Below are 23,438 nucleotides of genomic sequence, written 5' to 3' on the forward strand. Positions count from 1 at the left end.
GTCTTTCTTGAACTACGGAGACAGAACTGAACACGATTCTCCAAATGTGGCCTCACCAGGGCTGAGTGGAGAACTTTACTTTGGAGAAGGTGAGTGGAAATCAATCATTTAATGCAGAGCACTTTCAGGTTAAGCTTCCAAGTAACAAGCATTAGCACTTTGAATTGACATTCAAACACAATTATGGGGTAAGAAGAGCTTCTGTTACAGATATATTTTGAAGTGAAACAGAAGAGAGCTGTGCAACCACTCCTTCCTGCAAAGTCGTTTCACACCTGAAGTTTTAGTGAAAACACAACCCAAGCGGCTGCTGGAGGGGAAGCAAAGTCCTAATTTGTACCTTAGAGGGGTTGGAAGGATTTACATTTCATTTCTTTTGAGGTTACATCTCCTTTATTGTCAGTTTTCGTGGATGTGTTGGTTGCATGCACAGTCACTGGTTGTCATCGCTGTAGTAGCGCTGTTTCATGGCTCGGTATTTCCTCAGGAAGTACAAAGCCTCCAGCTCCTTTATAACAAATTCACCCCGTGCAATCAGTTGCTTAATTTTCTCAGGGTCTTTCTCATCCTTGTGTTTTAGGAAAGCTGCTTTCAAACGGCTTCTAAAGTAGTCTGCTCCTTTGGGATACTCCCTTCCAAGGTACAGCAGCTTGCAGGAAAAAAAAATAATGTGTTTTTAATAAACTGAGCGTGCAGTGAAAGAGGTTCATTTTCTGGTTAAGGAAAGTGCTGGTGGCATTTAAGACACTTACATTTTTGTACAGTCTCACCACTTCACCTCTTAAAGAATTGGCCATTCTCACATTTCGGTGAACTCTTTAATCTTGTCTGATTTTTGGGTTTGTTTGGTTTTTTTACCTGAGGGATAATCAGTTGGACATTAGCCTTCCCTGGGAGTCAGCAAACCCCAGCATCCTCCTCCCTAGGGCTCCCGTATCCTACTGAGCCCCCTTGGCTCTAACTACTTATTTTCTGGTTCTACTCTGTCTCTTCCATTTTTGGCTTCCTAATTTTTGTTCCATTTAGCTGCTCTTTCTCTTCTCCTCTCTCACCTCAAACAGAAAACAAGAAACTTCCAAAAACTTTCAACCACTGTGGCACTTTGTGCTGTTAATCAGCTGCTTTCTTACATCCTCACAGTGCTGGCCTGGCAGCTTCTTACATCCTCATACCTGCTGGCCTGGCAGCTTCTCTGTGGTCTGCTAAAGAACCATATCTTCATACATACAGTGCTAAATATATAAAAATATATTTATAATATCTAATAATATCAAATATATTATTAAATATATTATTAAATATAGTAACATTAGATGTATTTATATTGAATATATAAATATTCTATATTATATTTAACAGTTATAATAGTCATAATATTTATAATAATGGTTATTTGGATTTATGTATTTTATGTATTTGTGCATTTTTATGTAAGTCCATATATTTACATATTATAGATTCTATATTCATATATTGTATATTCATATACATTTTGTATAGTTAATAAATTTGTACACTATATACTTACATACATACATATGTACATATATATACACACATACATATGTACATATATATACACACATACATACATGTGTAATGTATATATATAATACATATATTTATAAAATGCAAATACAAACATATATAATACATACATATATAATAAATATATGCATATAATACATAAATATATAATACATACGTATATATCTATACATACATATATATATATGAATTCCTATATATATATGTACAAATATATATATATGAATTCCAGCAACTGCTGCATTCCTAAATTTTGCTGTTTTTAAAACTGTTGAAGTGCATTACAAATTGAGGCCAGTTCACGCTGGCAAAACGTAAGGTAAAAAAATAAATCATGTGTTGGTAACAAAGTGGTTGTTTTTTATTTATGTAAACCCAGAACGGCCTGGGTTGGAGGGCACCTTAAAGCCCATCTCGTTCCAACCCCCTGCCACGGGCAGGGACACCTTCCACTATCCCAAGTTGCTCAGAGCCCCATCCGAGCTGTCCTTGGACACTTCCAGGGATCCAAAACCAAACGGGGCATCCCAAACCGAACCACAAACGACCGGATTCCTGGATTCCAGCCCAGCCCCGGGGCCCCCGGGCCCCTCTATCCGGGCCGTGCCCGGGGACCGCCGCCTCCCCTTCGCTGTGCCCGCGATCCCGGTGCCTCCTGCCCCGCTCCCCCCGCAGCCGCTCCCGGTTCCCACCCCGACCCCGGGAAGGCCAGACCAGGGTCTCACCCGCTCCCGGTTCCCACCCCGACCCCGGGAAGGCCAGACCAGGGTCTCACCCGCTCCCGGTTCCCACCCCGACCCCGGGAAGGCCGGACCAGGGTCTCACCCGCTCCCGGTCGGGGCCGTTCCGGCCGGAGCCGCCGCCAGGCCGCGTCAGGCGGGGCCGCCCGGGCTGCGCATGAGCCGGGGGCGGAGCGGCCGGGGGAGAGCCGGGAACGGGACAGCCGGGGAGAGGGATCCGGCTGGGATCGGGACAGCCGGGGAGAGGGATCCGGCTGGGATCGGGCACCGAGGGATGGTGCGGCGGGGAGGGGAAGGGAAGGGTCGGGGGGTGCGGTGGGGAAGGGTCAGGTGATGGGGTGGGTCAGCGCTGGACCGAAGCGTTGCTCATCATCTGAACTACATGGAAAAATATATATCTGAATATATATGAAAAAAAATTATTTAAGATTGAAAAATACCACTTGTTTTTTCTGCAGTCCCCAGTCCCGTGCCGTGGTTTGTTGCCGTGGATTCCCGGTGTGAAACCCGGCCGGGAGGGACGGAGGGAGCTCGGGCTTTGTTGCCACAACCGCTCCATGGTGACAAACTCCATCCCTAAACGCAGCCTGCCTGCTCCTTCCCCTTTGTGTATTCCCACCTGGGTAATTAATCGCCCGCAGTTACGCGAATTCACGTGGCGATGTTTGGGCGCTGCGCAGGAGAGATTAATTGGTAAAGAAAGGATTTACTGCTGGATGTTCGGCTCTCTGGAATCTGTTCTCGTTTCCTTGTAGTTGTTTGGGGAAGTCCCCTAATTACGTTTCTCCGGGTGCGGTTCCCCAGCTGATGGCAGAAAACTCGGTGGTGGTTCTGTGACATTGCACGATGTGATTTAGCGTTATTTGGATTAGCACGCGGTGTCAGTCGATGAATTCAGAAAACACTGGAAAAATATTTTACTAAGCTATGTCCTACACTAAAATACGTATTTCGTGTGCGTTAGTTTTTTAACAGTGGGAATAAGTAAATACACTTCCATAACCATAAGTGTAATTTAGCATGATAAATTATGGCGGTCTGTAGTCATGTGTTGGTGGCTAATTTTCTGCAGTACTGAAGTTGTTGTCATTACAGTTTTTCAATAGTTAACCTCACCTAATTTTACAGAATAGTTGTATTTTCTAATTATTTGTTTATAGTTGATGCCCTGTTCTCTGATGTTCACTTTACCTTTTTTTTTTTTTTCCCCTGATCTTTTAGGGTCCAAAATCGAAGAACAAGGTAGGTAGGCAGAAACGTGCTCTAGTTCATTGCTGCATTTATTTTTTTAATCTGCTCAGGGTTAATTGAATTTGAAAGAGGAAGAGGCATCTCTAGGACTGAGGGAGCTGGGGGGGCTCAGCCTGGAGAAAAGGAGGCTCAGGAGGGACCTTCTCATTCTCTGCAATTCCCTGACAGGAGGTTGTAGCCAGGTGGGGGTCAGGCTCTGCTCCCAGGGAACAAGGGACAGGATGAGAGGAATTGGCCTCAGGCTGCACCAGGGAAGGTCTTCAGATCGGACATCAGGAGGAATTTCTTCACAGAAAGGGTGGTCAGGCCTTGGCAGGGGCTGCCCAGGGAGGTGGTGGAGTCCCCATCCCTGGAGGTGTCCAGGGAACAACTGGCTGTGGCACTGAGTGCTCTGGGCTGGGGGACAAGGTGGGCATCGGGCACAGGGGGGACTCACTGATCTTGCAGGTCTTTCCAACCTCAGTGATTCTGTGGTTCTGTGAATTTGAGCCACAGGCTGGACACAGAATATGGTGGATGGAGGGACAATAGGCAGAAGTTCAGGGGAAACTGGATTGTATAAATTCATCCCATGGGTTATTCTTAATTAAGTAATAATGAATTTATCCACCCCCCACCCCTCCCCATCTCAGTCGTGTCAGTGCTATGTTAAGTCATAAGAATGTGAAAAGAAATGGAGTAAAAAGTGACTACAAGTAATTGAAACAAGCAAGTTTCCCTTTTCACTGAAAATAATTAAAGATTTATTTGTTTGTTTAAGTGAAAAAAACCCCCCGATTCTTCCCTGAAATCTTAATGGGTAGAATTGTGGGGTTTACTGATTCTATTTCAGGATAATTTTGCAAAGAAATGCTTTGGTAGCAAACGTGATAAGATGCCCTCAAACTCTGGTGGTTATATGTGTGTTGTTGGCACTAAATTGTTGCCATTGTTTTTGTTCCAGCTTCATGATAACCTCTGTATTCAGTGTCACCCTTATCTATATATACTGCCACTCAAAGTAGTGTAAAGTGAAGAGCTTTCCACGTAGTTATTTATATCCGAAATCAGAATCAAAGTATGAAATAACAGTATTTGTAACACACTTTGTGCGTGAAAAAGGATCAGGATGTATTTCCTTGGTGTATTTTTTTTCATCAATACCTTGCCTTTCAACCTGGGTTTAGGCTGCTGTCACTCTTAGGCTCCAGCATGTAGAGGAAACAATGCAGAATATCATGGTTTGTTTCCTCAAGTGTACAAAAAAATAGCCTTATTTGCCCCACTCATAAACAATAATGTTGGCTGGGAATTAATTTTGCAGTTTAGATCCAATTATCATGTTTTTATGTGTATCATCCGTGAGAATGCTATGAATTACAGGACAAAAACCAGTGTTCTATTTTGGTTCATCTGTTACATGACGGTAGATTTTGCATGTTACTTACCTTGTCTTTTATTTTTATAAACTATATACCTAGACCTCAAATTGATACACTGATTTCTGAGAAATCCAGATTTAAAATACAGTTTTTCTAGGATTAGGCCAGAGGTTGAATAGTGGACTGTCTGGAGTTGCAGTGAGGATTTTATGACAGAAAAGAGAACCCTTGCTACTTGTCTTTTGAATTAGATGCTTCTAATTTGGGCCAGACTTGCCCCAAAATACATTTCCCAGTATATCCTAAAAGATTTGAAGTTATAACATCTGCTTTCTTAGCCAATCTACCTGTTATTCAATTTCTACATTAAAAACAACATTCTCCTGTTTGTGGCCATGTTTGGGAATGTCTAGCATAGAATAATATATTAATTGTAAGAGCATATATTGCATCAGGAAAATGAGAATAAAATTGAGTCCAGAATGTTTATTGCCATTCTGGGGGTTTCATTCACTGTGCAGGGAGCCTAAAATATTAATTCAGGGATCACATTTGAAGGGCAAATTTATAGAGTTGTACACCTCTCAGAATATATTAAAATAACACTGACATTTGTTTCTTCTAATTTACCGCAAACGTTAAGCCTGGTGGCAAAAAAGCTGAAAAGAAAGAAGAGGAAGTGAAGCTGAATGAGGGAGGTACTGTGCACTTCATTTATAGGGAATGTGATGGGCAAATCATTTGTTTTAAAGAAATGTACAGAAAGTAATTTCTTGAGCTACTTGTGAATTGATATTTGTGTTTCACAGACATGGGTGAGTCCTCTCTGTTTTCTGGTGTGAGCCAAATTCTGTACTGGTTGATGCCACATCTCAGTGTCCTGTCAGAGCAATACTCCCTCCTCTAGTTATTTCTCCTGCAGTCAGGAACTTGGGAAGAATTAACCTGCCATTAATCCATCCTGGTGGGGGCTTGGGCACGCTGTGACTGCTACTAAGTGATTACTAATCACTAGTAGCCTTTTGTGGGTGGGAGTAGCAGCTCAGGCAGGTTTGGGAACTGCTGTTGCTCTCGCCTCAGTGCAACACAGATACCCTTGACATGACTTCCAAGTAGGTGGGGATGTTCAAGGCTCTGTTTGGGAACCTCTGGATTGATGTTCCAGTTTAGGCTGAAGGCTTAGAGGTTGAAATCAATTTTAGTTTTCACATCGTCTCTAACTTTCTAGTCCTAATGGCAGCAAAGAGAAGCTTTGCTGGGATGGGGAATAGCTGATCATGAGGAGGATTTCAATGAGCAAACAGGCAGAAGGTTGAAGTTGTAGGAAAGCAGTGGTTGTAGGAAAGGAGAAGAGTAACTTGGAACTGAACCACTCAGTTTCACCACAGACTTTGGATCAAGAACCTGTGTCCATTGAAGCTGGAACAGAAGGAGAGCACTCCTGCTGCTGTTTCCGAGGGGGGAGAAAGAGGGCTTGTTGATCCTTGTCTTATCTCCTCTTGTATCATCACAGGCTGGTGGGGCAGTGCCATAGACAGTCTGTTTTAGTACTATGATTCAAATTAATTTGACTCGTGGGAGAAGATTTCTGTGCAATGCTAAACGTTCCTGCTGCTCATTTCATGGTTGTTTTGTCATTACAGCTAATAACAAAATCACTTGTCTGGTTTTATTCAGCAAAATATAGTTATGCTCTTGATCTATTCCCCAATCTTCAGATGAAGCTGAACGAGAAGAAGCAGCAAGACTTGAGAAGGAGAGACTTGAACGAGAGCGCATGGCAAGGCTTGAGGCAAAAGTTAGTTTGTACTCACTGAGAAAAGCTATTCCTATTTCTAGGTTTGGGATGAGGTCTGTAAAACATCAATGTGAGAATAGGAATTAAATTTCATTTTGTACTTGCTGTTGGGAACAATATAGAGATTTTCCAGCTTCCATGGATTAACATAAGTCCTAAAATTCAGCCAAGGCACTGGGAGATAAGATCCCACAAATTGAGGTGGTACTGAGCTGGATCAGTAATGAAACATAATGCATCTAAAGTCAAAGAAAATGATGCTGATTTTTTTTTTCCCCACTAAGCAAATGTTTGACTTAGTGTTGCTTTGATTTAGAAAAATAAATGAGATAGTCTTGCCTGGTTTTGATGCATTTAAATGCATGAATTTTTGTGATATGTGATATTCCAGCTTGAATAAATGCCCCCTTTTTTCCCCCCGTTCCACTGTGCTTTCAATTGATTGTATTTTTTGTGTTCCCCATAGTTATATTTGGTACAGCTGTGGCAAGAAAATATTGGTATAAATTCCTTAATTGGTTACATGTTGGGGCAGATACAGTGATTTGTGTGTATATACATATATGTGTGCATATTAGACTACGTATATTTATTATTCTGACAAGATGGAATTCAGAACAAAAACTGGTTGGTAAAATCTAAGTATTTTTTCTGTTTTCAAAGAAAAAAGAGATTTACAACAAATATGTCTTTCTTTTTTTTTTCAGAAAAAGTCATTCTTGCCTATGCCTTTTGTACTTTACAGATTATGTTCTTCCTCTAGGGAGGAGATGAACTTAAAATAATAGAAATTATAAGGAAAAAAAATCAAATAATCTTGCACACATTTTTCCAACACATGCTTACATTTTTTTAGCAGCTCTCATTAGGATGATGATATGGAAACTGTTCAAGAGAGAGGTTAACAATCATGTGACACATTATATTTATCATGTGGCTCAGCTCAGCAACTAATGTGATGACAGTAACATATTGCAAACTATCAGAGTCTTCTCAATGGAATGTTTCATTAAAAAAAGCAAGTTACCTGCATTTGGATTTGTTTAAATAATATATCATTCAAATATCCCAAATATCTGTTTGTTTTATGTAAAATAATTGTAAGACCTAAGCCAAATATTTAACTTTTCATATATATATTTTAACAGTACCAAGAACAAAAGGAGTCTGAACTAGCAGAACTTAATTCACTGGAACAGAAGTTTCTGTCTGCACAGCAGTGGAAAATGGAATATAGAGAACATGAAAAGGTAACCTCTCTTGCCAAAATCCCTCGTCCTTCCTTTCCTATTTCTTTAATTCATTCTGCTTTTAAACATTTCCCAAAAAAAAGCTCTACCAGGGCTTAAATTTTTTTTAAATAGATTTTGAGACAATTGACAACATTTGCTTCAGTGGTTCCTGGATATCACAGGTCATCATTTGGAGAGAGATTGGCCAAACCTTCAGAGTTGGAAATGTGAAAATGCAGCTGAGAGTCAATGTCTGCAGTTTAGGGGGGTGGTTGAGTTGTCACACGATGGTGTTACGTACCTGTAAAGTTAAATTTTAAATAGTAAAGTAGAGAAATACTGTGGTAGAACATTTCTCTTGTGTGAATCCATCTTGCAGACACATCACTCAGTAACAATAACGTGAAATTTGGTCCGTTTGGCTCCAGGTAAGGTTAAGTTGACTTGTGGACAGAAGGATTTTCTCTTTGTCCTGTTTATCACTTAATCCTCTTAAGGCCTCTGCAGAACAAATTTAGAATCATAGGATAAATCATGTTACAGAGCACTGCTGAAATTCATGTAACTCAACCTCCTGCACGAAGCAGGGCAAACTCTGAGGTTTTTATCAAGGTGCTCAGTTGGGTTTTGGAAATTAGACATACCACAGTATCTTTAAGCAGCCACTTTGACAGCTTTACCACTTCTTCATTTTTCTTTATATGCAATAACCATTTTTCTTTAAATGCAATTGGCATTTCCCTGTTACAGCTTGTGATCGTTGCCAGTTGTTGTTTGTGGATGTTTCTGAAAGTCTTTCTTGGAAGGACAAACATAAGACTTTTCTGTTTTTTAAGTAAGGGAAAAATGGAACTATTGTTTTTAAAATAAATCTTCTAATAAAATACTGGTAGGTTATGGGAAATACCAGGGTTTGTATTAGTCTGTTGTTAACAATATTTAGGGCAAAAGAAATATATAATATCAAATGCTGAGTTTCCACATCGATTTCTGTACAATTTCAGTTCAGATTAACAGATATATGTACAATTTATCACAATATTTATCCTTTTTCTCAAAGAACGAGTGCTATTATTTTTAAGGATGTGATGATGAAACTGAAGCTCTCTTTTAAGTGCAAAGATGTAAAAAAAAAAAAAAAAAGAAATCAGATATTTTAATTACTGAAGACTGATCAGTCTTTAATACAGGAGCTTCCAGGGCACTCAGTACACACCTGCTATTGCTTTCTTAGAAGTCAGTGGAAATGCTTGTGAAAGTGCTTGGGAATGCAATTATACGAGTGTTTTTGCTTTAAAAGATCCATTTTACTTTGTAATGCAATCTTCTGTAACAGTATTATTAATCTTCACAGCAAACAGGGAGGCAATGTTTCCTTAATAGCCTATTATATGGATGAAAAAAATTACATTACAGGTGATAAATTGATCCTATGAGCCCAATGTTAGGCTTATGTTTAGCATTAAGTGGGTTTAGTCTGTCACTATTTTTTTCTTTCCACCACTTATATGAATGAACAATAATTGATTTGAAAATAAAATTATTAAAAAAAACCCCGCCCCTAATCTAGGATTTCACATTCCCCCCAGAGGTTTCTGTAACAGTTCAGTTGGGGCTGGTAAGGGGGAGGGAAACTCCTTTAGAGGCAGAGAAAGGAGGAATAAATATGTTGGAGTAGAGGCTCTTAAGCAGCTTTATTGCCAGTGTAGGAATTTTCGGTTCTGTAGGCATCACCTGGCCTGAGAACCATCTGCCTCTTCCCCCTGCACTGGTTCTTTGTGTCCTCAGCCATTTATTCTTTCAGCCCCTCATTTGTGGCAGGTGCTGAATTAATTGCTTTTGTAGACAAACTCTACCTGTCAGGACAGAAACCACTGATAAACAAGTATAAACAGCAGGTGTTGGGTGGGCAGAAGTATCTTCACACATTAATGTCAAAGTAAACCATTTTTTTGCTGGCATAGGGATAAGCCAAGTGGTGTTAGAATCCCATTTAGATGCATTTAGGTGTGAGTGTGTCACTAAAATTATCTTTCAGACCCCCCCTTTTTTCCTGTGATATCAATAGTCGCTTGCACCTCATGCCTGCATCCTCTTTTCCTTGTTTTTTGTAGTGGGAGCATTGCCTCAGCTGTGATGGAATTCCTGACCCAACTGTACCACAGCAAATCAACACTTTCATGAGCTTGTGGCGTGAAGATCAAGATGAGGATGTTCAGCTTGTGATGGAGAAGGGGGAACAGGTGCTAAATGTAAGTGTTAAAGTGGTGTATTTTGGTTTCAGCCTCCTCCCTCTAACTGTTGTCTCTCTTTTTTTTTTTTTTTGGTGGCTGTAACCTTCAAAGCCTTGAAGTTTCCCTTCGGTTTTTATATTTTTTTTTCATTACAGACTTTTTGTTCACCCTCAAGAAGTCATTTATCGACTTTAAATGTGCATTTCAGGGATCTGAGTGCAGTGTTTCTACACGGAGCTCTAGCATCCCAACATCCCTCTTCCCTTCCATTTTAAACAACCTTGAGCCCAGAGCATATAAGCTCCTGTTATAAATAAATGCTTTAGTGGACAACAACCTCATTGTGTAACAGTTGAGCCAGTAAAATATCACATAAGAGCAGGATTTCCCAAAACTGATGTTTACCAACAGGAGTTGCCAACCGTTGATGGCTCGTGAAGCAATTTTAAGCAATTGGGGCCTGCTCTGTAAATTTAGGGGTTTATTTTCATTTCAATTTAGAATTTTAGGATTTTATTTTCATTTATACTACTTTATAGTATGACTATATATATAACTATATAACTTTATATGCTAACTTCTTCAGGAAGTTAAATGGGGTCTTCCAGAAATTGAGGCTGAAAGTTCCATGTGTAATATAGGTTTTATTGGACTGTTTTGGTTCTGAGCTATATTTCCTATCTAGCAATTCCTGTTAGGTGCTACAACTTGCACCTTCCACATCCTGCCTTTGTCTGTGCTAGTCCTTTCCAAGAATTTCAACTGATAATTCCTCCTGGCAAGGATTTTTCTGATAATAATTACATTAAAATGTAATTTCCATGTGTCCTTCTGCTTATTTATTTATTTGGGGTTTCGTGGTTGAGATTATTGCTACAGAAAAATAGTGGTTGCAAAAATAAACTAATTTTGGATCAAAAGGCTTCATCATATAATCAGTCCAGGTCAATAAATGAGCTGTGCTTGTAAGCTAAGATTTCACAGCCCACAGGTTAAGGAATGAAGGAACTGGATCAGAGGAGTGAAGGCAGACACACTTGAGCCTGGAGTTTCCAGCACTTTGATTGTCAATCTGAAAAATGCTGTCTTAGCACAATTTCTAGAGATACAATAGAAAAAGACCGTGACTAAGATTTTTTTTTAGGTGTAAAGGAAGCAAATTTGCCTCATTTTTTATGACAGAACAAACACAGTACATTAAGGGTGGTGTCAAAACAGAGATCCTTTTCCCACACATAATGTCTTCTAGCTAATTGAGAAGTTGCAACTTCTTTTAATGGACACACCACCAAATGAGATGACAGCAAAAGAAGCAGTCCAGTACCAGGAATCTATTCTGGAATTGCAGGATCTGCTTCATCAGAAGTACAATGAAGCTACACAGCACCTGCTGAAAGTGAGTAAGATTTACTGTCTTGAAGTTGTGATATGGGGAGTGCCAAAGTCTGTGACTTTCCAAATTTAGCACTTGAGTTTCCAAATCGTGTGTGTAGCACACACCAGGCTTGGCATTCTTCAAAACTCCTGAAAATCTGAACTTTATAGGTGAAATTCTCATCATTAAGTCACTAAAGATTAAATTATGGTGAGATCTGGAGGTGTGGAAAACGAGGGGGTTGCTATATGAAATTTATTTCCTGCTTTGCCTCACTGATTTAAATTAAAACTCATTGACTCTGCAAAAAAAAATTGCAGATGTGAAAGGCAGGTCATAAGGTTACCTCGTGCCCATTTTTTAACACACGCTCATGTGACTAAAATATTTTTTAGACTAAGCTCTTGGGAAGAGTGAAGATTATGTAAACAAGAAAATGAAAATGTGCTCGGGAATCAGTTTTTGGGGTTGCATGTATAGGTAGTGATCTTGCTGTTTCAAGTATATTAATCATAGATATATATATATATAAGCATGTTTAGCAAAAGAATATTGCTAGAGGAAACAAAAACAGGAGAAAGAGTAAAGGAAAAAGTGAACCAGTTGTATGTTCATAGCCAAAGCCCTCTGCAAATTAAGAAATGTTAAATTCTTGATTGCCTTTACTGAGTTTAGGATTAAACTCCTAATGTAATTATTTCACAGGTTTTTATATTGATTACATGGTAAAATAATCTGTGCAATGACTCTGATAGGAGTCCATTGTTGCTTAGTAAGTATTTTTTTGGGAGGTTTTTTTTATTACTTGCCCTGAGGAGTATTTTTGAGGGCACATGATTAAGGGAGATAGGCAGTGCCATTGAGGGTAATAATGTAAGAACTCATATTTGGCTGACAGTATTTATGAAGTCAGAGGAAGAAAAAGAACACAGTTCAAATTTTAACAAAGAAATTTGAGTTTATAACTGTTGTGGTTTAGTATAAATACAACACAGCTGGACTTGGTCTGGTGTATTTTCATTCTTACATGTTTTGGGGTTTTTATTTATTCAAGTGTAAATGTAATATAAATATCAAGTGATATAAATACGAAGAAAATATTATTTAATTGGCTTTTTTCTTTGTAGACAGCTAGTATGTATGAAGATTCTGAAACTGGAAATATGCAGGCAGTCATAAAGGATAAAAATGTCACTTTCTGTATTTGGGTCAATCTAAGGAAGAAAGTAAGGTAAATTCTTAATTTGAAATGAGACCTGGCCTTGTCTACCCAAGTTGAGTAAACACCAAGAACCAATTTCTCATAATCTTTTTTATATATATATATGTATATAAATTTGTTTCTTAAAATGCTGCTGTAGAACTAGTTACTGCCAGAACAAGTTTCGAAGAAAAACAATAAAACTCATGCAGAGAATTGAAATTCCTCTGGAAGTGATGTTCCTTGCTGATGCATTAAGTATTTTTCTAAGCTGTTACAGTGGCTTGCAAAGCAGTGAATGGTGCTTTGTGCTCAGTTGTCTGTTAGATAAAAGATTCTGGAGCCTGGGATGCTCCAGAGTGGGTTCTGAAGCTGAGATTTGATTTTTTATTAGATTGCCATTTAACTGGTGTACTTTTCAAAATGAGATTTTTGAGCAGACTACCTATTTCCACTGCACAAATATGAGGAATAAATTACTAAAAGGACTTTACCTTGACTCAGGACCTGTTGCTGTAAGCATCTAGAAGGCTGAGTGCTGGGCAGTGTCAGACTGACCTTCAGGAAGAGCCCATTTGGGGTGGCGTTAAAGCCTTTTGTTCAGCACAGAGGTGCACTTCAAATATTCAACCAGTAATTAAAAACTACATGTTGCTTTACCAGAAGATTCTTAGAACTTGCGACCAGCTGATCTTATCCATAAATAAGTATTATTTGGATTATTTTGAAAGGTGCTGAGGCTGATGCAACGCAGCTGATGGCGTCACCTATGTAGGATTTGCCCATTAGATTAGTTTTACTGGGAATGTACTGTATAGAAGAGCTGCCATCTGATTGTGCCTCATTGTCACCCTGCCAAGACGTTATTTTGGCAGCTCCTGGTCCCCTCAGTGCAGTGATGGCATGGCTGGGAGGGTCTTACAGACAGCTGTCAGTACAAGTATAGTGACATCCCCCTCTGTTTCTTAGGCAGCGCAACAAATCTCAAAAGAGATTTGAGCATCTCTGAAGAAATACAAAAATAAGTGCTGCCAATCTTACTAGGGACTCTTGGGTTTGTTTGTTTTTTTTTTTTTGTTTGGGTTTTTTTAATTCTTGTTCCCAGGTCCAAAACTCACGTGTTCAGTGATGCACAGCACGGCTTTGATGTTCCCAAGTCCCTGGTTCTGAACAGCGCTGCTGTTCGCATTTTGCACACTCGTTACGACCACGTGTCTCCACTCTGGCTGCAGTGTCAAGGTCTGCCAGACCTGGAAGCCTTAGAGAGCAAAGAGTTAGCTGAGCATCCAAAAGACAATGCAGAAGAACCAGGAGAAGAGGAAAAGAAAGCCAGAGAAGAACCCAGTGTGCCTGCTGAAGAAGAAACGTGTCCTGCTGGGAGAAAGGTGGGTAAAAACCCTCAGCACGGGATATTGTACATGGCTCTTGTTGAGACACAGGCACAGCTTTTTACTGTGTCCTGGGCATGAGAGCCAAATTCTTAAATGTTTTATAGAAAAAGGCAGCTTGTGTTAGTGCTCTCAGATCTTCTCAAGGGAATGGAAAGATGGATGACCAAGGGCTGTCGGACAAAAGGTGGAAAGGGAGGTTTGGTGGAGTCAGCAAAGATGAGTTGGCATTTGGTTGGTGGTTTTAAGAGTAGGATCAAGCCATAGGGAACATCAGGTGCTGTTGTAGGATCACACAATCACAGAATATGCAGAGTTGGAAGGGACCCATAGGGATCATCGAGCCCAGCCCTCAGCCCTGCACAGGACCATCCCCCAGAGTCACACCCTGTGCCTGAGGGGGTCATCCAAAAGCTTCTGGAACTTTGTCAGGCTTGGTGCTGTGGCCACTTCTCTGGATATTTCTGTAACTCACTCACATATGTACAGATGAATGGATCTTCTGAGACAAAATCCCTGCAGAAATCCAATTTTAGGAAAATTTGCAGCGGGCACAATAGGATTCAGAGTTGATGCTGACTGTGCAAGTACTTAGCTGACCCTTTGCTGTTAGAGGGCTTTTCAAATACTATTTCTGGCTGCCTGTTCTCTTCCTTGGCATTCTTCCATGGAATATGTTGGCTTTAGGTATGATGGCTTTAGGCTGCTTGGGTTTGTATTCTTCCTCCTGGGTTTGGGTTTTTCACTTTGGGCATCATCTGCGGCCTGCAGGTAAATGACTTGTGTTCTCTGTCTTAAATTTCTGCAGAAATAACTGTAAAACATGAGATTTTATGCCTTCTTAGTGTGTTTAGAACAATTTTACAGATTTCACAGAATATTCTGAGTTGGAAGGGACTCACAAGGATCATCAAGTCTACCTATTAAGTGAATGGCCCATACAAGGACCAACCCCCTCTTCATGATCTTGGTTTTTCTCCTCTTCAGTCCCCAGCACCTTTGTAGTGAATCAGTGCTTAAAATCCTACCATTCTTGGTTCCTTTTTTCTTCTTTTTTTTTTGTATGACAACTCTTTTGACAGTTTTCACCCACATTTCTCAGCCTTTCTTTAACCTCCTTCATTTTATTTCTTCTCTTTTTCTTTCCCAAGTCTTTCTCTCAATCCAGTTTTGTGAATTTTCCTCTTCCTTTTGAAGGCTCCACTTCTCTCACCTTCTGTCCTTCTTGAGGGGGTGTGTGTTCTTCCCACTTGCTGGCAGACACACACACAGGGCTCAGGAGGTGCCTGTGCTTCCAGATGAGTGGCTCATACCCTGAATTGCCATATTCCTATTGCTGTGCTTCCAGAGGAGTCCTCTATGATAGGGATGAATCCGTATCTGGGTTGGAAATTTGGCTGGAAATCCGGGGTAATGTGTCTCAGCATCCTCCTGTCTGGCTCTGCCTTGAGTTCCCCCACATTCCTGTGCATAAACACACAGTGTGAGAAGGGGAATAAATATCATGGGCTAAAACTGGAGGTGGGGGTTCCGGCAGTGTTTCAGGAGGGCTTTGGACTCAGCCTTGGCTTACATTCTCTTTGTGCCACCCTGGTAGCTCTACAGTCAGCATAAACATAATTTTGGAGTGCCACACACTGCTAAAAAGGTGTCAAGTGCTTGTATGGTACTTGAGGAGCTCAAGAGGGAAGTTGCTGCGGAAATGAAGTCATTACTTTATCTCTGTTTATACATCCAGTTCCAAATCAGAGAGCACCTTTAATCAAAACTATTTTTGCTTGCTAGTTAGAAATAATTTCTCCTAAAATCTTGACCCTGAAGCAGGATTGGTGCAGATCTTGCTGGAGGAGTGGAACCCTGTATCCTTGGGCCTCCTTGAAGGAGGTGATATCCTGTTCTTTATTGTGTCTGTTTCTGACTGACGGAAAAATGTCTTTTTTTCCTTTTATATAGAAGAGTGTTGTCTCATTGAAAGAAACCAGCAATAACATGGAGGATGTAAATGAGACAGAGGAGGAAACTGAGAAGAAATCAGAAATCTTGGACAGATCATCACAAGGTATTTGATGTTGTTTTATGTGCAGCATCACAGAAGTGCTTATGCTAAGTATTTTATATATTAGGAAGAAATTGTTTACTGTGACAGTGGTGAGGCATTGGCACAGGTTTCCCAAGGGATGCCTGGAAGTGTTCAAGGCCAGACTGGATGGGGCTCTGAGCAACCTGGTTTAGTGGAAGGTATCCCTGCCCAGGGGGTGGAACTGGATGATCTCTAAGGTCCCTTCCAACCCAGGCCATTCTGTGATACATGGAAACATTGCAATACAGATCTCTGTGTGAATGGAGCAAAGCTTATAAATATATTGATGTTTTGATAACACCTGAGGTCTGTTGACATTTCTATTAATGATTGTTAAATGCAGAGAGATAACAGGACAGGTAGGAAAATGGAGTTTCTCCCCACACTTATTTTCATTTATTTGTTATTTATATTTATGTTCATGTACATGTTTATTAAGTTTATGTAGATATATCTATTATTATATATATATACATATGTTTATGGGTGAGACATACAATCTGTATGAATCTACTAGGCTGTCTGATGAGATTGACTTTCTCAGAAAAAAAATGATTCAAATGCATATAATGGTAGGCATTTGAGTGGTGTGGAGTGTTAATGAGTGTTACTTAAGTGTGTGCTTAAAGCAGAATTCATGCTGATACACTTTCTTAAAACAGGGCCTAATTCTAGACCATAAAACAGTTTATCTGTCCCACATAAGTTACAAATGTCTTCAGGGTTGTGGTGTCATTGTCTGGTTTAATAAGTGAGTTTTCTTGTAGTACTGACTGAAATAAAACAACTGCAAACTATTAGTGTAATTTAACTCAACTTTACAGCCTTTTCCTTGTTTAAAGAAACCAAACCCCACATCACAACATCTTCTGCTGAGCACAGTCCAAGGAACCAGTTGTCAGACTAGACCCTGAAGACCACTCAAGCAAGGTTTTCCAGAGAATATAAAGGATTTAGGCTTCATTTGGAGGAATTTGCTATGTTGTTTCCGTAAGGCTTTGAAAATCCCTGCTTTTCAGAATAGAGTTGAAAGGATACTCAGTTATCACAAACTCAGTGAAAACAGGGAGCCACGTAAACAGTTAAAAACCAGGAATGCAACAACAGGGGAAAGAGGGGGAACTCCTGCAGTTCTCTGGGTTTAACCTTATCATACCATTCTTAGGAAGTTAAATTAAACTTGGGACAATGAATAGTTTTGTTTAGAAGACACTTAATATTTTTGTATTGTTATCTTTAAAAAGCAAGTTCAAGTGCAAACTACCACTGTGGCTGGTAGTAAAACAGTGTTTTACCTCTTGTGAATTTTTTGCTCAGAATAACTGCAAAAGGACATTATGGTGGTGTGTGAATACAGTAGAATAAAACCTCTGCATAATGCAACTAAGTCTGACATAAAAATTAACACCGTTTTCACTTTTTTTTTTAAGTTTGAAGACCATTTATATAGATAGTTGTCATTTTTTTTATATGATCTCACTCTCTCAAGGCAAATTTCATAACACTTACAGTAGCTGTTTTTACAGTGTTGAACACTTTTTTTCCTGATCCCTGTCAACAGTAACTTGTCTCTCCTCCTGTAGCATCCCATGTGATGTTTTATGTGGGCTTGTTTGTTTTTGTTTTTTTTTAAAGAAAATATTTCGAGCCATTTTTGTCCACAGCACTGATACCTTTTAATAACATTTTGCAATTAATTAAACCTTCAATTCAAACATGTATGTAATATATAGGTAATTATGCATAGAAAAATATGAATTATCTTTGCTGTCTTAAAATTGTGTTTCATGGTAAGTCTTTCCTGTTGTTCATAATTATCATGTCTTTTGCCTTCAGCATGTGACCTTTTGGGGCTTTATAGTATTTGTCCTGAAACGAGTGTTTTAAGGTCACTCAAAAAAATCACAGTAAAGGTGAATTTTTTTTACCTCATTTCTTTTTATATCAATACAGTCTTACTAAACCTGTCCAGAATCTACTGGGAAATTCTTCTGTGGTTAATGATGAGACTTGTTTTGTCAGTAAAATCCTTGTACCTACGTAAACCATTTTGAACTGGCTGCAGATTCAGAGCAGAGAGTAATCTGTTAAAAAGCTCAGTTCCAAGACAAGAAGAGCTTTTCACTGCCCAGCTCTCTTTTCCCCCCCCATTTCATTTATTTGTAAAAGCTCTGTGGAACACCAGCAGGTGGGGCTGAAACGCTGCCGAGTGTGAAGCAGTCCAAGTGAAAAATAAACAGAGGTGGGAAAGTTCAGTGTCTCAGTTTGAGCACCGTGTGGTTTGGTTATTTTTTTAGAAGGGGATCCACTGGCGCAGGAGGAGACAAGAGACAAAGAAGAGGCAGCAGCAGCTGCAAACTTTGTTGATTTGCAGCGGTTCATGCCGGTGGGTGGTGTGTTCCACATCGATGCCCTGCAGCTCCCACCTCAGGTCGTGGAAGTCAATGACTGGACCATGGTGGAGGTGAGTGAGGGAAGGGATTACAGCCTTTGCAGGCCTCTTCCCTGTCATCCCTGGAAAGCTGCTCCTCAGGTGTGTCCCCAAGTTTATCAAATAATTTTCCAGTTACACTTGGCCAACTTTTGGAGCAGCTGAGGGCACCTGTGTGGTCACTGTGTGCTCAGTCAGTGGCTCATCTGCATGGTCAGCTGAGATCCACGTGCAGGAAAACGCCCTTGGCCACAGTAAAAGCAAACAGAAGTCCTTAGTTTTTCCTACGTGAAAGCAGGCTGGTGACAAAGTCACTGCATTTTCACTGCCAGGCTCTGCAAGAGAGTTGGGAGTTGTAGTAACTGTGCTCTAGTTTCCCACTGCTGGAGCCTGGTGCAGTGCTACTAACATCAGAGATTTGTCTGTGAAGCTGAAAACCTTTAATAAGCAAAATTCCCACTCAAACTAAGGAAGCAGGATGGGGTAGATCAACAGTCCGGGCTCCTCATTCCCAACCACACACACACATGCAACCTCTCCTTCCCTTGGGCACCATGTGGACAGAGCAGAATTAGACCAGCTTTTGTCTCTCAGGTGCTCTTGGTTTTTTTACACTGTGGATCTGTTAAAATAGGACTGTGCCCACTGTGTGGCACTGCCTTAAGGGACTTAAGGGAAAAAAAAAAAACCTAGGCTGCTGCATTTTCTAATAAAAATGTTATGTGTCTTTTTCCCATCTTGCCAAAGTTAGTTGATGTTGGATTGGAGGTGTATCCATATTCCCCAGAAGAGGCTGAGGATGCCACAGAATCAATAATACAAATAACCCTCGGGCTGCCTGACAGTGTGGTGTATTTTGACAGTCCTGTGGTAGCCCGATGGGATCCTGAAGGTAGGAACTTAGAGCATAGATTTGTTTTGAGTTTGAATAATGAAATTTATACCTGAGTTTTACTATTGTCAATTCAGAGCCCAGAAATAACTTGGGGACTTCAGTGTTAATTGATTTGGGGCCTTCAATGTTAATTTATTTGTTTTGTTTTGAGTTGTTTTTTTATTCTATTTTGCTTCTGCACCATATCTAAGGATGGATTGCTTTGTTGAGGCTTTTTACTGTAGGTTTTTAATATAAATGGAAAAAAAATACACAGCATTTAATAGGCAGCAGTAGAAGTTGTGCTAAGTCCACATTGAGCCAAACTAGCTCCTAACTACATATGTTAATATTGTTACAATATGAAATTTATATGTTAAAAACCAACTGTGATATTCTAGTTATTAGATAAAATGTACCTTTGCTTTACATTAATGAAAGAGAGTAGAACCTATTAAAGCATTTAGATGTCTAAAGTTACTCTTAAAAATGATCTTTTGGGCTGCTGTTTAAAAGGTAAGAAATGACAGTTACATTAGTGTTATATTTTCTTTTCTTTTGAAATTGAGAAGCTTTCCTGTCAAAATTAGCCCAATCTTGTACTTAAAGACAAATAAAATAAGGGGAGTTTTTGCCTTAAATTGTCTTTATTTTGTGGCTGGTATTTTAACTGTGAGTGAATAGTAGTTAACCTGGGGTATCTTTACCAATTCTTCCCCAGCACATATCACTAGCAGAAGCTTTCCATGTCCATCTTTGTATTTTTACATCCTTTCTGTACAGCCCAACAGTGGAGAACTGATGGCATCAGCAACATAAAGTATGAAGCACAAGAAAAGAGCATCACCTTTGTAATGAGTGGCTTTTATACAGTAGCACTTCTCCAGGATGCTCATCTCAACATGCCATATAAAGCATGGGAATTACAACCTACTGGGGTGGATGAAGCACTCCTTGTAGTTACTACAGACTTGGCAACAATTCAGATACAAATTAAGGTAATGTAAATAATTTTTTTAATCAAACATTGGTAGTTTAAAAAAAAAAAAGCAAACCATAATTATTATAGTGTCCTTCACTAAGAATTTTAGATGTTTCCACAAGACCAGTTTGAATCTCTCTGTGCCAGTGAAAATGAGGGAGGATCTCTTCCTTTCCAAGCACTGTCCCAGTTATTTAAATTTCAGTTATTTTCTTTCTGTGAGCTGGTCAGAAGGAAAAATATGTATGATCGCTCTGCAAAGTTCTAGTAAATGCCTTGATATGGATTCTGCCTTGCTGTAATCAAGACTTGCAGCAGCTAGAGACTTGAAAACTATTCCTTTTTTCTCCCAGCTATATCAAGAGAAAGAAAAGCATTTCAAACAGCCTACTATTAATGCTACTTGCTCCTTCTAAAGGTTCAAGTTACAGGTGATTGTCCATCTGTTCATTAATATATAAATCATGATTTGAAAAAAGCATGAAAAAAGTACAGCTGTGTATTTTCTGAATTCCTACAGAAAAGTGGCTTTCCTCAGGACATGTAAATGAAATTCCAAGCCCAGAGTAGCAGATAATGTAGGTAACTCCCAGAACAGCAAAGATGTTACTGTTTAATGCCTAAAGCAGTGAATGACTTCCATGCCCACTAAGTTGTTTTCACTGCTTTGTACAACAGGGTAATCAGTGTATGTTGTCTTCAGTAGTGGTGGAGGAGAAGGATGTGCTTTCCCACATCACAGGACAATGGATGAGTCCACTTGCCCTCAGAGCAGCTTTGAAAAGAGCTGGTGTGAACATTTTCCCAGGAGAGTATTCTCACAACTATGTTCCTGTGACCAGGAAGGTGAGTACAGGAGTGAATGGTTTTTTCCACCCATTTTTCACTTGCTTTGCACCCTTCTTGCATGAAGACCTGCAGTCCAGAATACACATGTGTGCTGCCAGCTGAGCCAGTGGGTTCTGGTTGGTTAAAGCAAGCTTTTCCTTACATTTGTATAACACAGTCAGTGCCTTTCCCAGAGATAAAAAACAAAACACCTTGTATTTTTGCATTCCAGGCTGCCCTGGCAGAAGTTAAGGCCTGTCAACAGATGGCTCTGGTTGCACCTGCATTTGCTTTTGCATCAAGCAGGTGGAATGGAGCAGCAGGTCCAGAGCACGTCGTGTTCAAGGTTTGTGGGTTTAGTTTAATTTCATTTACTCCCTGCTGCAAAGGGAGGAATAAGCGACTTAAGCACTGATTTGTTTCCACCTGTAAATTAAAACGTGGTTAAAGCTTCTCCCAGACAGGCAGATACTCCCAGTTGTGGCTGTAGATAGAGAACACACCATAATGTTGAAACCTTCAGCAGCTCTCCCCTTTAAGTTAAATGCGTGTGACACAGAAATATTTAGCCTAGTATTTGGTCTCAGGAATAAAAACTAAAGTAAATTATGCCTGTTGCACCTAGGTAGGCTAGGAGTCAGGAACAGCAGCTGGAGTGCCCAAACCTTGGAGTTTAGAGGCAAACTAGATGGAAGATTTCAGTGTTAATACAGCACCTGGTACACAGGCTCTTAGGCACAGAGAGCTAACATTAATATTGGTTTAGGGGGGTTGTTTCTGTATTATACTCACAAGAATTTACAACTTCACACCAGAATTTATCCTCTGTCAGTGGCACAGGCTCTCTTACAGCGCATTTTTTCTTGCAATAGGTAAGGGAGCATCTTGAAGCAGATTCTGTCCAAGACAACAGCTGGTCTCTTTACATGTTTAATGGTCAGAAAGCACAAAAGCTCAAAATCACTGAAACCAGTGAAGCTTTTTCAGAAGAGATAGAAGAAGATTCTGAATTTCACTCCACACTCTACCATCTGCTTAAGGATTTTGCCAGCAAAGCAGCAATGGATAAAGTGGAAGGAGCCAGCTGCCTGTTTATGGATGTTGTGTATCAGCTACTCCTTACTACCAGGGTTTTAACATACTCTTAAATACTGTGTGTTTTCCTTCAAAACTTTATTATCAAAAGTTCTCAATAAAGTTACAGTTCAAGTCTAGAACCCTGTTCTATTCAACTCATTGAAACAGCTCCAATGACTCAAATGCAAACAATTTTCTCTTAGTTCTGTTCAGGTTTACAATTTGAAAGTAGCTAACAATAAAAACGACTAAGTGGTCCTAGCCACAAGAGAATAATGAACTTACTTTGCTTGAACAGAGACCCTTTCAGCTACTTGTAAAGATGACTTTTGTCAGAATAGAGGGGAAAATATATATATATATACACACTTTCATTTCAAGTCATGCTTTAGAGAAAGAAAAAAAAAATCTCCCAAAAAATACCCACAACCCAACAAAACAAATCCAAACACGTAACCTTAAATAAACTATCTCAGCTTCTTAGAAAGTACTTGGAAGTACAACTACAGAAGTCAGAACCTTGGTTATACTGGGGGGGGCCCATTGTGTCGCAGTCTTATGTAGGGCCACAGCAGCTGCTGTAGTGATGTCCAGGAGTCCCCAGTTCCTACAGGTGCTGCATCTGCAGGTCTGTGAAGGGACAGCCCCGTGAGGAAGCTCATGAGGGCAGCCAGGAGCACCAGGATGGAGACAGAGACCCAGAGGGTTTTGTTGGCATTGGAAAAGGAAGCCTTCAAGTCGGACGCCCACGATGACATCAAGTTGTACCTGTGCAGGAGAATAAGGCAGAGCAGTTTTCCTTCACAACTTGGAAGCTCTTCCCACCTCACCTCAAAAAACCCCTCAATTAGATCCCACCAACATAGAGGTCTTTATCGATAAAGTGACAAGGTTGGTGCTGTAGGTTGTGTTCTGGGTTTAAAATGCAGTCCTCATGAAAGGAAGTTTCAGGTGGCTCACCCAGCTTACAAGTCCACCCATGTCCCCTGGACACACTCTTCTGAAGAGGATTCACAAAAGCTGCCTTGCAAGATCATC

The 23,438-nt window shown here is 40.0% G+C and overlaps 3 protein-coding genes across 4 annotated transcripts in view; 1 reads left to right on the forward strand and 2 right to left on the reverse strand.

Moving 5' to 3' along the window:
* Nucleotides 1–47: 47 nt before the first annotated feature.
* On the reverse strand, nucleotides 48–2,294 carry ETFRF1 (electron transfer flavoprotein regulatory factor 1). 2 transcript variants are annotated; one of them, XM_027711643.2, is made up of 3 exons: nucleotides 2,274–2,294; nucleotides 753–858; nucleotides 48–649 (listed from the first exon to the last, which is right to left on the reverse strand). In XM_027711643.2, exons 2-3 carry the CDS (start codon nucleotides 795–797, stop codon nucleotides 434–436), a joined length of 261 nt encoding a protein of 86 aa, XP_027567444.1. In that variant the 5' UTR covers nucleotides 798–858; nucleotides 2,274–2,294; the 3' UTR covers nucleotides 48–433. The 2 variants fall into 2 exon arrangements, with proteins under 2 accessions (XP_027567444.1, XP_027567445.1); XM_027711644.2 differs by lacking the exon at nucleotides 2,274–2,294 and adding an exon at nucleotides 1,053–1,209.
* Nucleotides 2,295–2,368: 74 nt separating this feature from the next.
* Nucleotides 2,369–22,540, forward strand: DNAI7 (dynein axonemal intermediate chain 7). The gene is made up of 16 exons (XM_027711633.2): nucleotides 2,369–2,565; nucleotides 3,510–3,530; nucleotides 5,544–5,598; nucleotides 6,619–6,698; nucleotides 7,847–7,948; nucleotides 10,045–10,182; nucleotides 11,414–11,560; nucleotides 12,667–12,770; nucleotides 13,846–14,125; nucleotides 16,082–16,187; nucleotides 18,506–18,672; nucleotides 19,387–19,531; nucleotides 20,297–20,511; nucleotides 21,174–21,341; nucleotides 21,556–21,669; nucleotides 22,196–22,540. Exons 1-16 carry the CDS (start codon nucleotides 2,446–2,448, stop codon nucleotides 22,469–22,471), a joined length of 2,238 nt encoding a protein of 745 aa, XP_027567434.1. The 5' UTR covers nucleotides 2,369–2,445; the 3' UTR covers nucleotides 22,472–22,540.
* Nucleotides 22,476–23,438, reverse strand: part of IRAG2 (inositol 1,4,5-triphosphate receptor associated 2) — a 37,080-nt gene continuing 36,117 nt past the window's right edge. Inside the window, exon 39 of the mRNA XM_027711632.2 lies at nucleotides 22,476–23,168. Within this exon, the coding sequence (XP_027567433.2) occupies nucleotides 22,925–23,168 (244 nt within the window). The 3' untranslated portion in view covers nucleotides 22,476–22,924. The remainder of the gene's footprint in view (nucleotides 23,169–23,438) is intronic.

The sequence above is a fragment of the Pipra filicauda genome, unplaced genomic scaffold (genome assembly GCF_003945595.2).
Source record: "Pipra filicauda isolate LSUMZ 115617 unplaced genomic scaffold, ASM394559v2 scaffold181_size1560634_pilon, whole genome shotgun sequence".
NCBI lineage: Eukaryota > Metazoa > Chordata > Aves > Passeriformes > Pipridae > Pipra > Pipra filicauda.

Coding starts and splice junctions, on each gene's coding strand:
- ETFRF1 (XM_027711643.2), bottom strand. CDS start 797: ATGGCCAATTCTTTAAGAGGTGAAGTGGTGAGACTGTACAAAAAT. Junction 650..752: donor TGGTGAGACTGTACAAAAAT/GTAAGTGTCTTA, acceptor TTTTCCTGCAAG/CTGCTGTACCTTGGAAGGGA.
- DNAI7 (XM_027711633.2), top strand. CDS start 2,446: ATGAGCCGGGGGCGGAGCGGCCGGGGGAGAGCCGGGAACGGGACAGCC. Junction 3,531..5,543: donor GTCCAAAATCGAAGAACAAG/GTAGGTAGGCAG, acceptor GCAAACGTTAAG/CCTGGTGGCAAAAAAGCTGA. Junction 21,342..21,555: donor ATGTTCCTGTGACCAGGAAG/GTGAGTACAGGA, acceptor TTTGCATTCCAG/GCTGCCCTGGCAGAAGTTAA.